The 15,887-nt window shown below is 36.0% G+C and overlaps 2 protein-coding genes and 1 long non-coding RNA gene across 8 annotated transcripts; 2 read left to right on the forward strand and 1 right to left on the reverse strand.

Moving 5' to 3' along the window:
* Nucleotides 1-907: 907 nt before the first annotated feature.
* Nucleotides 908-9,430, reverse strand: LOC129310720 (putative potassium transporter 12). Its single transcript, XM_054952640.1, has 9 exons — nt 8,685-9,430; nt 7,849-8,077; nt 7,510-7,758; nt 6,306-6,356; nt 3,948-4,208; nt 3,602-3,654; nt 3,404-3,518; nt 3,019-3,273; nt 908-2,282 (listed from the first exon to the last, which is right to left on the reverse strand). The coding sequence occupies exons 1-9, from the start codon at nt 8,937-8,939 to the stop codon at nt 1,210-1,212; spliced, it is 2,541 nt and encodes an 846-aa protein (XP_054808615.1). The 5' UTR covers nt 8,940-9,430; the 3' UTR covers nt 908-1,209.
* On the forward strand, nt 4,971-7,853 carry LOC129310721 (uncharacterized). The gene is made up of 2 exons (XR_008593176.1): nt 4,971-5,093; nt 7,477-7,853. It is a non-coding gene; the product is annotated as an uncharacterized LOC129310721 (long non-coding RNA).
* A 1,706-nt stretch (nt 9,431-11,136) lies between the features above and the next one.
* On the forward strand, nt 11,137-15,465 carry LOC129311503 (serine/arginine-rich splicing factor RSZ21). Of its 6 annotated transcripts, XR_008593306.1 has the most exons (8): nt 11,139-11,317; nt 11,516-11,614; nt 12,259-12,347; nt 12,487-12,709; nt 13,682-13,807; nt 13,889-14,132; nt 14,270-14,369; nt 14,463-15,465. XR_008593306.1 is itself a non-coding variant. In XM_054953835.1 (6 exons), exons 2-6 carry the CDS (start codon nt 11,526-11,528, stop codon nt 13,893-13,895), a joined length of 534 nt encoding a protein of 177 aa, XP_054809810.1. In that variant the 5' UTR covers nt 11,137-11,357; nt 11,516-11,525; the 3' UTR covers nt 13,896-15,465. The 6 variants fall into 6 exon arrangements, 3 of the variants coding, with proteins under 3 accessions (XP_054809810.1, XP_054809809.1, XP_054809808.1); XR_008593305.1 differs by having other exon boundaries at nt 13,889-14,369; XR_008593304.1 differs by having other exon boundaries at nt 14,270-15,465.
* Nucleotides 15,466-15,887: the final 422 nt, after the last annotated feature.

The following is a 15,887-nucleotide window of genomic DNA, read 5'->3' on the forward strand; positions in this document are numbered from 1 at the left end:
AATCCATTGGCTCAACTTGATCATCCATGCAAATATGCGTTGGGATAAATTACAAGTTCAAAGCCAATTTAAACAAGAAAAAATTACATATAAGTCATATAGAGCACATTTATTTATAAATAAGTTCTGTAAAATTTAGAGACCACATTTATGTCTCCTTAAACCTAAATGTAAGTTAATTTTAAACTATAAAGACAATAATACCTCTATTATTACAACTATTTCATTAATAATTTATAACTATAATTTTAACTTTCAACAACTATAATTTCATATATCCATGTTAAACAATCATAAGCAATTTACATCATATTAATTATTTACTATTATTTTATTAGTAATTTATAATTGTACCTTCATATATTCAATAATTAAATTAATTAGTTTAAAATAAAGTAATTGTAAATTATTTGATTAATATAATACATATATATTTAATAAAATATTATTATCTTTTTATCCTAGCTTCAAATTACACTTAAGTCCTAAAAAATTTTGTTGTGATTTTTAAATTTTATGAGATTTATTTATAAATAAATATACTATGTAATTTTCCCTTTAAACAATGTAAGCACCAACTTAAGCTAGCATATATGATAGGAGCTTTCAATGCTTCAACAATTAGTTAATGATTCACATATAACAATCTAGTTGGAATGAATCTAACCTTCATTAATAATACCTTGAGTTTCAATTGTCAATGGAATATAATTGTGTGTGTGTGTGTGTTTTTTTTGAAAAAAACACCACCCAAAGACAGTAATACTAGTAAAAAGAGCTATGAAAATTTAATTAGAAAATTTTGAATCCAAGTCCGCTTGAACGCAAAGAAGTCTTGGAGAAAGCAACTCCAACTGAGCTGACAATACTCGAATTTGACTTAATCAGCTAGCTATATAAAAACATGTTTCATCAAAATCATTGTTAGTTGAAGGTAAATACCAATACCAATAACTAGGTCAAAGTTATAAGAGAAATTCTTAGATTACCCAAAAAAAGGAAAGAAAAAATAAATCAAGCTAATCATCAAGGGACATGTAAGCGCATTATAATGTTTTTTCACTGGAGTTCTCTTTTGATACGCTTACATGTCCATGTATAATTGGTTAGGCAAGCAAAATTTCCAAAAAAAAGCCTAAGAATTTTTCAACCTCCAGTGTCCAGAATGACCTTGAGCTCTCAGATATCAGAAAGAACTACACGGATGAATCAGACCATATATGTCATCCCCACTTGAATTATATTAGTGTGAGGCACTCTCATGCTTGCAGTCCCTTGTCTGCAATTCTTTCTCAAAAACGCATAGAAATAATTTATCAACAATTTCTTGAGGAAAAAAGAGTTCTTCTTTGCTCTCACATGCCCATGTCCAAGCAAATAGGTGCATCCAGATTCCATTGCTTCCCTAAGCACTGAAAGTTCATATTCAAGACTAGGGCCTTCCTCAAGGTTCGAGTCTTCCTCAGATGGCATATAACTAGAAGTTAGCACAGATGATGCAGTTCCTGGTGCAGCAGGAGTTCTTGTTTCTTCGGAATTGCGACCATGCATAAGCGGAATCATGAGTTCATCCTCATGCCCATTGGCAGAAGGAGGATCAGAATCTGATGATCTCACTGAAACATTATCCTCAGTCAAGTTGCCCCGCATCTCCAAGGCAGTTTCATGAGCCTCCCTTCTCAAGAATTTCTCAAGGCTTTCAATAAGAAGTTGCTCAAATGCATGGTGGTCTTCCTTTCTCACGTCTTTGTAGCCATACCTGGCAACACACCGGAACATATGATAATCCTTGGGACAAATTCTTCGAAACAGGAACCTTTCTTCTTGAGGAACCACGGGAATCGGAACATATTTGATGCAAACGAAGACTATAGTAGAGTGGATAGCTGGGAGGCCCAAAAGGAACTGTGAAAAGATGGAAGGAATGCCTTGTACAAGTTCATTATACAGTAACCCTATTCCGGGCACTCTGACAGTTCCAAGATTGGAGCCAAGGTCACGCATCAAATCCAGTGAGATCTTCTCCCTGACTTCACTTTGGTACTTCAACACACTCCCATAGTTCCAGATGTACATTACAGAGAGGAGAAAACTAGAAAAGGCAAGAGGAAGCCAGCCACCTTCAACTATTTTTGATAGGACAGAAGACATGTAAATCAGCTCCACTGATCCAAATATGAGTGGGAAACAACACGCCAAGAACAAGTTGGTCTGCCAGATTAGAAGCATTACAAGTGTCACCAAGGTGGTGCTAACCATCATGACACCTACTTCAGCAATGCCTAAAGAGCAATATGGAAAGCGTTAGTAGATATGCCACAAACGCGACTATGCATTAGGTAGGTGTGCTGTATGGTTTCAGCATGATTTGGTCCATTCAAGTTGTACATAAAAATTTAAAACCTCTGGATTCATACCATCAACTGTTTATGTCATTTGTATTTTGGCACCATCAATCATATGAGAGCCAGTGGTTGATGTTATAAACTTATAATTAACATGGTCAAAGTCAATAAAGACATCTAGAATCATGCCAACACAAAAAACATGCATGTGGGTGCAGAAATAAAAATTCACCTGAATATGACATAGGTAATTGATAATTTAAGTTAATCAATACATGAGGCATTCTGGTTTAAATAATTCTTTCCTTTTTATTTTGGTGTGAAGAAGCTCAAGTAAGTTGGATCCCAACGGCTCAGTAGGGCTAGGGCATGTCTTGGGTTCAAAGAACTCAAACAAAGGTACTTATACATTGTTTACCAATAATATTCTCACATTAACATCGAAATTTGAACCCACTACTTTGTGAGTTATCAATTAAATTCTGACCAACTAGTTTAAGTAATCCTGTTACATAATTTTTTGACATGTTGCCAAATTGTAATCGTGGACAAGTTAAAACACAGGTGACTAAACTAGAACGTAGAAATAAGTACCAAGCGGGAACATCACCCTTGAACCAAAGTAGCAACAATAGGAAGAAATAATCAGAAAAATAAGATGGTGATTTGTTACCATATGCATTTGCTATGTCAGTTGTGCTCTGGAAGAAGGAAATGACCACTATACACATGATCATAAGAAAATAGTTCATTACAGGGATGTAAATTTGACCCATTTGCTTTTTTGACGTGTGAATTATCTTGAGCCTTGGGAAGCAGCCCAAAGCCATAGCTTGCTTCACGCATGAGAATGTAGCAGATATCATTGCTTGGCTGGCAATCATAGCAGCAAGAGAAGCTATCACAAACACTGGCCAGAAGAGGCTTTCTGTATGAAATAAACAAATATATATGATAAAAAAATCATTATAATAAAAAACAAATATCTATAAACTAGGAGTTTGAAAGTGCAACGAATCCTATTCACAGGCATAAACAATCATCTATTGACAAATCACCTGGAACAGAAGCATAGAATATTTCTGAATATGAATTAGGGTACTTCATCAAATAAGCAGCTTGGCCCATATAAGCGAAGAGGAGACATGGAAATACCACACAAGTAAAAGCAATCTGCATAATCAATTAAATGTAAGACTTGAGCTAGAAAATTCAATACTTAAAGCAAGCTTGTGGGATTACAACAAGGTACAAACCTGTATTGCTTGTACAGAAAAATGACCCAGATCAGCAAACATTGCCTCTGAACCTGAAGAGAAAATATGCAAGCAAGTTGTCTGAGTTTCTGGTTACTTGTCTTTCTTACAACTGAAAGGGCTGTTTTCATGCTTCACAAATTTCTCACTTTAACAAGAATGCTTCATGGCTATATTCTCACTTCAATAAGATCCCAAGTAATTGGCAAGCTTGATATCAATCATATTATCTTAAATCAACAGTGTCTTCGTTATTTGTGCCTTCTGAATGGCAAAATCATATAAATTAAGCCAAAAAAAACTATTAATTTTGTGATGTTTTCAATCGCAGAGAAAAAAGACACACCTGTAATACATAGAACACAGCCACCAAGAGCAGACCATGCCCTTGTCGTATTTTTCTTGAAGAAATAATAAATATAAGCTGGATTGAATGCTTTCAGGACATTGGCATCATAAGTTAATATATTATATATTCCAATTGAACCCAGAGAAAAGAACCATAAAGCGAGAATAGGGGAAAACAGGAAAGCCACTTTACTGGTACCAAACTTTTGTATGCTAAACAAACCCAGCAGAACTACAACTGAAATAATGACCACCGCTTCTGCAAGTAAGAAACACAAAAAATTTAAGTCATTCACAATGTTAATACTGTCAATAGTCCACAGTTCCAGAATATAGATAAAAGGCAGTGTTCTTGAAGAAACCTAAATCTCAATAGGTACAGCTAATATTTAAAAGAGTCAGACTAACAGACAAACTTAAATTGGCATCTCTTTCTCACTTTTTCTCGCTTATAGAGAAGCTCCGTTTGTGAACACTAATAGAGATGTTCACTAATAAGTGGATATTTTACCTAAATTTATATATATTTTCCACCCTTTTATTCATTGGATAATGCATCGAAAAAGGATAAATATGGATAAAAAGTCTCACTTAGTATTTTTGGTGTATTTTTGAGAAGAAGGAGCAATATAGCATGAAAAAGAACTTAAAATGCGAAGCCCAAAGTCAAAGACCAAGGAATTAGACCCAAAAAGACAACTCCGCTCACGGACAAGCCTGCGAACACTTCCTCCGCTTGTGGATATAATCTATCGTGGTGACTCCAAATGTCCTCAACAATACCAGCCACAGACATCTGAGAACAAATCTCAACTGCGTGAGGAAATCTCTAGGTGTCGCTCTTTGACCATGTGTGGAGGAACATGCAGACACAACACTCTTTGCTCTTCAACCATGCGTGGACATAATATAACTAGGCCCGACTGCGCATGGACATAGGCCCAGAAACGCAAATTAATATTTAATTATATTTTAAATCAGATATGAACAAATCAGATCAGATTAGGTGCGACCTATTTATATTCCAAGCCAAGGGGGACAAATTTATTATAAATAAACCTCCCAAAAGCCTCTCAAGGGATCTAATCTCATATCTAAAGGCTAGAAAGCATATTACAAAATTAGAAGAAGTTCTTCCAAGTTGGTAGCTTTCTCTCTTTTCTTCTTCTTTAGATTCTGTTCATGTTTTTATTTGGAAATTTTAGTTTGAATACTATGAGTTGTTTCTAAACTCCCAGTCAAGAGTAAGGAATAGCTTGGTTGAGATGGATCTTTCTCTTTTATTTGGTTATTTCATTTTCCCGTTGAACATGAATTTTTGTTTATTTATATTTATCTCTCTCGTTATTTCTTACCTTATTATATATGTAGCTAGTATATAATCTGTTTGTGGGCTATTCAAAGAATTGAGAGATGAAAAATTAATCTAGACCAAGAGAGATAAACACAGATAATTGAATTAGAGATAACGTAGGATCTGTGGTGACTGAGATTGTAGTTTCATGGTTTATCTAGGGTCTTGATAGGGTTAGCTAAAGCTAATTCAACCCTAAATAGATACACCCTAATTTATTGAGAGGTAATTAGAATACTTTAAAAATAGTTGTCATTATAAACAAAAGGAAGATAATTAACTGAATTAGAGTAAACCATCCTAATAGGTGAATTTTGATCCATAACACTTGTCTAATATATTCAGTTCATCGCTTTTTATCATTTTTATTTGCATTCTTTCCTTAAATATTAATTCTCTTTTCAAAACTTTTATTTGCTTTTTATAACTAACAAAGATCATCGTCTTCCTCTAGATTTGACTCTTGGAGTGCTCTAGGATTCATAACTATATTGATCCTGTGAACTTGCGGGAGCAATCATTCACAAATTGTTTCTAAGGCAGAACAATTCACCAACCCGCTTAGGTCTAAGCACTCAGCTTATTAATTAATAAATATTATAAAGACTTTGATCTCATGGACATTTGGTTCAGAAAATTTTGGAGAGATATCTGCAATTTTCGAATGTGACTTTTACTGAAATGTCACAAATTCATTTCTTCAAAGACAAGAAGTGACTTTGAGGTATATCTCCCTGAAACAGAAAAGGAAAAGCCCACCACGAGAATTTCCATCTAAAGTTAGCATGCATATGAATGTGGTTTTCCGCGTACTATCCATCTACAAAAGGGAAAGTGACTAGGGATCTCTTCATAAACCACCTCCACTCCCCAGTTATGAGTTTTTTTTTTTTTTTGTGGTGAAAATATGAGTTTTCTCTTTGCTCTCATTATTCATTTACTAGTTTTTCAACTAGAAATAAAGGTAAATTCAAGGAAAAAGAAGAAGGAAACTATACCCACTTGTACCGATTCCATTTATCTCATCTTGCAGTCCACTTATGGCAGACATCACTGCGACAAAGAAGCATTGTGATTATAATTAAGCGCAGCACAAACAATTTTGTTTTTTCTAACATACATTCCAATATCACTTAGAGAATGAAAAGGGTAAATAAAAATCCCACGAACGAGATTACAAGGAAGAGTGGAAGAAAATGGCCAATTCAATCAATTTAGCAAAGTCTAGTCCCAAACCCCAAGGGACCAAAGGTACAAGCCCATTAGATGAAACTATATGTAGTGTGTACTCGGTTTGCTCCTTGTAAATCAAAATACTCCAAACTTAAATAAATGAACCATGTCAAGTGGAATAAAGAACCTGTTTCAATTGTGGGGGCATTGCAATGCTTGTCACGCGGTGGTAATTGTTCACGGGAGAACACTTAAGTTTCTTAGAAGCTTGCTATCAAGTGCTCTAACTGAAACATTACATATGGAAGAACATTTTTTTTTTTTTAAGAGAATCAGTCATGCGGTGTTGATCCGTGGAAATTTTTTTTACTTGTTATCTGTCGTTATTGCAGCCTGATAGCAAAAGCTTAAAAAGCTGCAAGTGAGTTTTCTCCTTGTTTATATAACTTAATTGACAGAGTTTTTCTCTTCATAACTCGGGAGGTTTTGAGGTGATTAGTCCACTACATCACATCCTCAGCAAACCTACTTTTCAAAAACTTGGGCGCCCAGGGGGAGTTGAGGGCACTGGCTGTTGTGACACACATGTCAAACAGATTTTTCTTTGCATAATTGAATGAGTTTTTTTTTTTTTTTTTTTAATGTTGGTGACCAGCGGGAATACAGAAGGTCATTGTCCATTCCTCACATCAGCTTACGTTAAGTACTTATATATCAACAAATTAGCAAGATTCTCATAAGCATATTAACCCGTGGAAAATCAATGTATACGGTAGTTAGCAGTATTTTTACCAAATAGACTGCCTGTGGCCTAACTTCATATAACAGCAATGTTCGTATGGTACAAACCAATAATTTCCAGCGTATCAATCTAGCTATAGAGTAATATTCATTTCCAAAGATATGATTTTGAACACGCACTTAACTTTAACACAGCAGCTTCTGCAGGATATGTTACAACTAGTTTTTAAAATTTCAATCTTCTTTTTGATTGTCACAGAATTCCCCGTTAGACAATGGTAGGCTTATGTACCTGATATTGCAGGGGTTAAGATACCATCTCCAATAACCATAGAAGTTCCCAGCAGAACCAACAGCAGCAAAAGAGTTTTCAAAGATGACCTCTTTTCCAAAGTCTCCTTTATGTTCAGAGCTCTTTCCAGCTCTGGAGTGGGCAGCTTCAGCTTAAAACTAGAAATATGCTCATCAGCTTGCTGACGATTAGGAAGCAGATTCACATCAGCATACCTGCAAATGAGAGAGTATAGTGCAAATGTTCCACCTACAGGTGAATCCGTTAATGAATGAGAACTCTGATTTACAATTACTGAACCAAAGTAAATAATCCACAGTAGGAATATTTATGTATTACCTTCACCATTATCATTTGCCTTGAGGACTATAAATACATATTTTGCTAGTGGAATAAGTGCTATCGTGTACATAACTAAAGACAACGCCCCCAATACATCAACCTCGGACTCAACCGGAACCTTGCTGAAGACATCAGCAAAGACATACAGGGGACTTGTTCCCAAGTCCCCATATACCACACCAAGAGTCTGAAACGCCATTGCAAGAGTGGACCAAACGGGAAGATCCTGATTCACATAAGTACTAGAGATCAGAAAGAGGGAGATGGCCTTATATGTAATCTAGTTAATAAACCAGGTATAAGTTAACATTACTGATTGTCAGTTAAAAGTTGCAAATAAGTTTCAAATGTTCACCAACGACTACTTTATGAATTGTAGCATGAGCAATGCCACTTTACACATCTCCAATCTTCTGCTAATTCCACACACAACTGAAATTGACTTGAAGGAAAGACAGCTTCGTAACTGAGTTTCACGTGCATACGTTGCAAATTCATTATTCAACCACATGTGTCATCTTCAACTATTAGGTATTCACTAACATATCCTAACGTTTTAGGTTCAAGTCCTAACACTTAAATTCCTTTTCTTTTTCTTTTTTCCCCTTTTAGACGCGTGGTTTTTTTCCCGTTCAATTTATTCCATTGGCGCTGGTGGCTTCTAAAATCCTAGTGCACCTTTTGTGTGCAAGAAATTAGCAATTAGGACATCTCGTCATTTCTCAAGTGAAATATCAAAGAAAGGAACTCAACAAACATGCGCAGATCAATTGGGCATCTCCAAAATGCTAAGCCAAAGCTTGGACGAAATAATAACGTGATCGACAAATTACCTTGGAGTGGTGGCCGTGACTACCAGCAATCTCCATAGCTTCAACGTCGAATGAATCAACTCTCCTGGGTTTCTTCGCAAGCCTCCTTCTGATTGAACCATATTCCTCTGCACCGCCCTCCTCATTACGTCTTGACCATGAAGGCGAGTCCCAATATACTTCACTACCATCGACCCACCTACTTCCGCTACTCCCACCACTACTGTTTCTACCCAGCAACCTCTCGCTGCTCTCTTCAATCCGATCAACTTCCATTCTTCCACTACACAAACCCCAATTTGTACTTCAAGGAGGAACCGCTAATAAACTGATAGCTTTCAAGAGGATCGAGTATATAATGAACCGATTTCATTCATTTTTGAGATAAAAGCTCACTGTTTCTGTGAAATCCTCTACCAGTCTTTAATTGCAGCACTGTGACTAGTATCTACGGCTTCATCCGTTGGAAGGGTTGACACTCGAAGCATTCCAACGGCCAGCAAAAAGCCATGTTGACGATTATCGTTGAGTAGAGAATGAGACAAAAGATACGACCCGAATCTCGAAGCCATGCTGTCCAATAAACTTTTAGGAAAATGGAAGAAAAATAATCATCGACCTCCGACTCCGAGTTCAGAACCGTATACTTTTTATAAATGCAAGGGCTCTGCCCACTTATCAGATTGGATTGTCAAATTCTGTCACACTCATCAATGCGAGCCATGCCATCATATGTGCTTTAGATACAAAACTGACGACGACAAGTGCTGGCCTGGGAGGGGGAGGGGGTGAGATTTGACAAGTGGTATGTTGTCGATGGGAAAGTTACTTTATATTGTTTCCAAGCCATTCGATGGAGTTTCCTTTTCGTCAAATGGACGCTAATATGAAAGAAATCACTTCCTAGACGAAAAATAATTTTAATCTACAATATATATATATATATATATATGTATGTAATTACATAACATAATATAAAATTCATGATGACTTACCATAAACTTTTGTATAGAACTGTCAAGAGATAGGGCTCCTAATTTATTTCCATAAAACAATAAAAAAGTAAATGATATATAAATCTGTAAAAATATGTAGGTGATTTATTTAATTATTTTTGATCATTTTTTTAAAAAAATTTGTATTCCAATAATATTAAATGTTACTCTTTCGTTTAAAAATGTAAAGTATTTTTAATAGAATCTCATCTCAATAATGTAATTACTTACTTTTAAATTAATCCTATCATTTTATATTTACCTTTATTAATCACTCTATAATAAATATAAAATCCTTATCAATAAGAGATTTAAAAAAAAGAGTAATGATTATACCTTAAAAGACTAAAAATGTCTTATATTTTTTAATATTTAATTTTTTAAAAAATATTTTACATTTTTGAATGGAGGAAGTATAATTTATTTACCATTAGGAATTTACATTTTTGCACAATGGTATAAATAAAAAAAACTTTTAAAAATTAATTTTTTTTGGTGAGCTACATGTTGAGTTTTCTGGTCAGCTAAGCTGTGATTTGATTGTGGGGGCCTAAAGTTATTTTGGATTTTAGATACAAAAAGATTTTTTTTTTAATCAAATTCTATCAAAGCTATTGAAGCAATAAATAGAACAAACTCTCTCTCTCATCTAAATTGTAGTGTTGTCTCAAAAATATAAATCATATTGAATCATGCCCTGGATGCATGCATTCAAAGGATTTTTAAATATGTGAATGAAGTAACGGATGTACTCTTAGAAAAAGTCTTATTGTGCACAATTAGATTTTAATTTTTAAATTTTATTTCTTATAGCTTAATCTTTAGATTACAACAAGGCGATGTTATTATTGTATAGTTTATTTTTCTCTATTATAAAAAAATGCTCTCTTAATTTTATATTATAAAATACATTTAATCAAATTACACTTTTAACAAGTTAGTCAATTGTTTTAAAATTATATTTTTTTATATTTATTTTTATTTAATATGATACATCGGTTAAAAAATAAAAATATTATTGATCACACCACTAATTATTTATATTTATAAAAAAATCTTATCAACTGTACATTGCAAGAATTGAAATACCCTATACCTTGTAACATAATATTTTAAAAAATTGTCTTATAATATTAAACAGGAGAGATTACTGGATATTGTCACATAACTTTTTTATGGCTAATATTCTTTTGGCTACCAAAAATGAAAGGTAAATTTCTTCTAATTATGCCTACTCATTACATAACAGTTAATAATCAAACCTCAACCTTAGTTTGGAGTTGTTGGATACAAGGTTTTTTTCAATCCACACTGAAATAACATTTCGACCAAAAAATTTGAATTTATCAAAAAGAAATTTACTTTTTTCGCTGATCTGAAGAAATTTTTTCCCGGCAACACGAAACGCGAGACGGAACGGGTTTTTTGGCACGAGGCGTGACGTTTTTGTCACACATTCATAGATTGGGCCATCATAATTGGATCCGTGTTCAAGATCCTCGCGCCCCACCGGTGGCAGCTCTCAACACAGCTATTTACAAGGCAAAGGTGGGAGCGGAACCCTACTCTGGAAATTTCTTCAAGTGCTCTAGGGCTTTTCCTTTCCTGGAGAGATTCTTGAGTTCTTTTTCGAGCTGATCTCCACTACCGCACCTCAAGGTCAGGGCTATTTTTGTGATTGTGGCGGAAATTTTCCCGTGTAATTGCAGTAATCTTTTGTGTTTCTCCATTGTTTTAAGGATTTGTTTGTGAATTTTGTACTTTCTTTCACAGTTCTGCGAAGTTACGGTTGCATGTGTTTGTCTTTTCCTTCGAGGCAGTCGGGGGCTTGATGCATACTTTATGATCTATTTTCAGGCCGCGGACAATGTCTCGGGTTTATGTAGGTAATTTGGACCCTCGGGTAACTGAGAGGGACCTTGAAGATGAATTTCGTATCTACGGTGTTCTCCGGAGGTAATTTATCAAAATTCTAATTTACCTTCGCTACTTCTTTTAATTAACTTTGCTTTCTAATGTCGTTTCCTCGCGCGATTATAACATTGATATCTGCGAGTTTGTGTGGGTAACTTGTGCTTTTTTTTTTTTGGCATGGAATATGAGAGCGAGAGTTGCAACGGTTTGTTTCCTTTCTTGTATGGAAAAAAGGAATCATTAGGAGTTAAGACTGCAATTTCAGGCTGCCCAGGACATAAATGTTTTATTTTTATGCTGCTCCTAATCATGACATACTTTGGCTCTTTTAGCTTGGTGTTCGATAGGTTAGTGAATGAAGATTGTTGTTGCTTTTGGTGAACATATATGCTTTTGTAACTAATATTCAATGCTGCTGGTAACTCTTTTATGGATTATGTCTTGAGAAGAAGTTTCTTTCTATGTATTTCAGTTTGTTGCATATAAAAGTAGTTTGCATGGTGCATATATGTTTCTACCACCTAGGTTGTATTATATGATTTAACTTAATAAATTGGGAGGGAAGAATTTTCGCATTGTTTATGGTAGCATGGCTAACACTTGTCGCTTGTTGCATTTCATGGGACTGTGCTCGATGAAGGATTTACATTTTGATTGCTTGATTATGATAAATATGTTTAATGCAGTGTCTGGGTTGCTCGAAGGCCACCAGGATATGCATTCCTTGAATTTGATGATAGGAGGGATGCACTTGATGCAATTCATGCTCTGGATGGTCAGTATACGTTCTTGTTCTCTTGATTTCATTTTAAGTTCACGTATATACCTTTATATGTTGTCATTTTGCAGCTCTGTCTTTTTTTTGTTTTTTAATCCCAATTCATGACTCATTAGACTGGTTGAATGACGTGCAGGAAAAAATGGCTGGCGTGTGGAGCTTTCTCATAATTCCAAGGGTGGTGGAGGACGTGGTGGACGTGGACGTGGAGGCGAGGACTTAAAATGTTATGAGTGTGGTGAGCCTGGTCATTTTGCTAGGGAATGCCGCATGCGTGTTGGTTCACGAGGCTTAGGAAGTGGCCGTCGACGAAGCCCCAGTCCATATCGGCGCCGTAGAAGTCCAAGTTATGGTCGCAGGTGGGATGTAATTTTTGGATGCATGAGTTGAAGGATTATGCATTTCAAATGATTTATCTTATCTCAGTACTTCTGCATGCATAGCTTTGTCTGTCTTTCACCGGTAGTTTGGAGTGATTCATTGTTTATCAAGATGCCTGAGGCATAGAGAAGGAAAAGACAGTGTATGTTATGTGTGAAGTTTTATTATAACTGCTTTGATTTGGAAGCTAAGACCATTCATTGCCTTGGGGACAGAAATGTTGTCTATTGAGCATTTTTGCGATCCATTAATATCAAAATATGTGGAGTTATTGAATGGCATGAATTTATATTAGCATGTCTTGTTGCAAGTTCAAGTTTCTTCAGCATGCACTTGGCATCTGTGCAGTGGGCTTTTCTTGGGTGGGGTACTTGCTTTGTTTTGCAAATTATTCATATCAATCAGCACCAGTGCACCACTGTCCTCAGTTTTTGATATTCCTATTTCTTTGTGTCTGGTATTAATTAAGTAAACTCTGGTGTATTATTCGTTCATTGTAGTCTCTGTTGGAATGAGCTGTTGTTGTTTCATTTGGTCAACAATGTGATTAGATTTTTTCTGTCATTTGATTCTCATACGTTCAATCCCCTGGGCTTTTCTGAAACTCCTCACAATCATCATCCCGTCTGGACTTTGGCTCTGGAAAGCGAACATACAAATCTGAAATACATAGAAAATAAGCTAGCCCCTTGTAGTTTCCTGTTGAATCCTGAATCCAAATCCTTGGGCGCAGTCTGTTTTTCAAATTAAGCCTCTGGGAGTATGGGTATTTAAAATCTCGGTCCCTGCATTTCCTTACGTGTATTACATAAATCTTATGAAAATGTAACTTATCAAGTGGCAATTCTTCAGGATGCTAATCTTTTCTGATTTATCTACAATGGAGTCCTTTTGAAGATTCGAGTGTTGATACCTTAAATTAGTGTCTTGAACTTGCTTCATTTTGTCAGGAGCTATAGCCCTATTGGAAGAAGATCTCCAAGACGGCGTAGCATTACACCTCCTCGACGTGGACGCAGTTACAGCAGGTCCCCTCCATACCGTCGCTCTCACCGTGACTCTCCTTATGCCAATGGGTAGGTTTAGCTGTGTTTAATGCAAATTGCTGTCTCTGATTTGGCTACATTTATGTTAAAAAAAATTGTTTATTTTTACAGAGATTAAGGTCGGAATGTGAATGGAGCAAATGCTGGATGACCGTTAGGAATGGACTCTGCTGTAGTGTATTACCTGTAGGATGGCTTGAGGAAACTATACGTGTTAGTTATGTTGATATTCTGGTAATGGTCAGTGTTAGATATTTGGGTTTTGATGGCACCCGCAAGATGTTATAGCTGCCAAAAGGATGCATGGGACACTTTAGCATCTTCTGTCTCTCTTCAGCTTGCTGAAACTTAAAAGGTCTCTCCCAACTTTATATAGCCAGTTGTGTTATTTACTAATTGTTACTCTTCCTAATCTATTTATATGCTATGGCACCTTGATGTATTGGCATTTATGGATCCTGAATGATGTTTTTGTTTTCCTTTTGTTTTGAGGTGTGATTGTCGGCAAATCGTCACTCACTTCATCTTTTTGTCTGCTTCTCTCTGCCACAATCATGTCATCTAGTTCCTTCTGCATTCAAGTTGACTTAAAGTGAGAAATCGACAATTTGGTTGTGCCCCTTGAATTTTGTCTTCTGCAGTGAAGCTTCTGTCTGTTAACCTTTTTGTCAGCCCTTCATTAAAGGATATCTGCGGTTGCACCTTCTTTATGAGTTGGAGCTGTCTAAGGGTGGAAGGGTATAAATAATGCTTGACCTCTGCGTCTTCATCATTGAGTCAAACGTGCATTTTTGGTCTGTCGCTGCTTTTAGTGTCTGCTTGGCAAAACCAGAATTGTACTTGGTTGCTTCTCTGTACTTTCATTGTCGGCTGCTTCTTCCAGATATCTGCATATCCATTAGAACATCTACTAGCCATGTCCGCATGGCTCTTGAAGGTGATTGCGATCTTCAACTTGGTTCTGTGGGATGCCTTTGTCTTTATTCTTCTTTGGCATAGCATCTGTTATTATGCAAGCTCTTGCGTAATCCATAGGATAAGAAGGATATGCTGTGTCAACGATTACTGAAAAACTAGCGTACTCCATAGGATGAGAAGGATAGTGTTGAGGATTTGCAAGAACTCACATAATCCTTCGGTTGGATAGGAAGGATACTCTTTGGTAACATGCTGGTGCCGAGGGTCTTTTATTCTCCACCTTAATTAAGAGTGTGTGTTCTCCCCTAAGCTGACTTCGACTGTTCAATTCTTCATGGACTGTAACGAATCTGCCCTCTTCAGTGGTTGTAATGTTTGTTGGACATGCTAATCGTCTTCTTGGGCGCTTAACTTCGTCAAATGCTCTCTCCCCCTTTAAGGCTTAGCAAATGGATTCGCTACAGGTCATTGATAGCATTGGTTATATTGGTTTTGCATGACTCATTATTTGTGCTTTATTTTATTTAATTCATTTTTTGGGACGGGGTGTTGCCCATCCTTCAATTCAATGACAATAAATGCCACTTTGGTGTATTGATTTTTTTGGGCGATGAATGATTACCCCACACACACACACACATCAAGCATGGAGTTTTGTCGCACATCTTGTAGTAACTTGCTGCTTCAAATGATAGCAGCAAGTTGTAATGGATATTGAATATCAGTACTTATTCTCCTTAATTGAATGTTCTAATATAATTTGATCCTGATTCCTGTGTTTTTTTATTAGTCATTCACTCCCTCACCATAAAACGTTCGTTGGTCGTTTAGTGATGGATAGAAGTAATGCAGTAACTAGAGTCATTTTAGAGACTTAAAATCGACGTGTTATGCTTTGCCTTCTTTTTTACGCCTTATTTTCTGTTTTAAACTCTGGGACTTAACCATCACTTCCGGTAAAGTAATACCAGTTGTTTCTGATCTCGAATTTGTGGGAAAGTCTAATATGTTGTCAACATAAGGGGGCTGACAATTTGTCGTGAAAATGGGGCTACGTCGGCAACCTTACGTGGGGTCAGATTTCTTGTGGGAAATTATCGAAACCAGCCAGTAGTTTTGTTGCCTAGTAGTATGAAGACTTTCTTGTAAGTCGAAGATTATGGGTTCAATCTTGCATATAATTACTTGTTAG

The sequence above is a fragment of the Prosopis cineraria genome, unplaced genomic scaffold (genome assembly GCF_029017545.1).
Source record: "Prosopis cineraria cultivar Desert tree isolate PC_DT_omini unplaced genomic scaffold, ASM2901754v1 PC5, whole genome shotgun sequence".
NCBI classification, from domain to species: Eukaryota; Viridiplantae; Streptophyta; class Magnoliopsida; order Fabales; family Fabaceae; genus Prosopis; species Prosopis cineraria.

Coding starts and splice junctions, on each gene's coding strand:
- LOC129311503 (XM_054953835.1), top strand. CDS start 11,526: ATGTCTCGGGTTTATGTAGGTAATTTGGACCCTCGGGTAACTGAGAGG. Junction 12,348..12,486: donor TGCAATTCATGCTCTGGATG/GTCAGTATACGT, acceptor AATGACGTGCAG/GAAAAAATGGCTGGCGTGTG. Junction 12,710..13,681: donor AGTCCAAGTTATGGTCGCAG/GTGGGATGTAAT, acceptor TCATTTTGTCAG/GAGCTATAGCCCTATTGGAA.
- LOC129310720 (XM_054952640.1), bottom strand. CDS start 8,939: ATGGAAGTTGATCGGATTGAAGAGAGCAGCGAGAGGTTGCTGGGTAGA. Junction 6,357..7,509: donor CTTAACCCCTGCAATATCAG/GTACATAAGCCT, acceptor TCTTTGTCGCAG/TGATGTCTGCCATAAGTGGA. Junction 3,274..3,403: donor ATTCTATGCTTCTGTTCCAG/GTGATTTGTCAA, acceptor TATTTCATACAG/AAAGCCTCTTCTGGCCAGTG.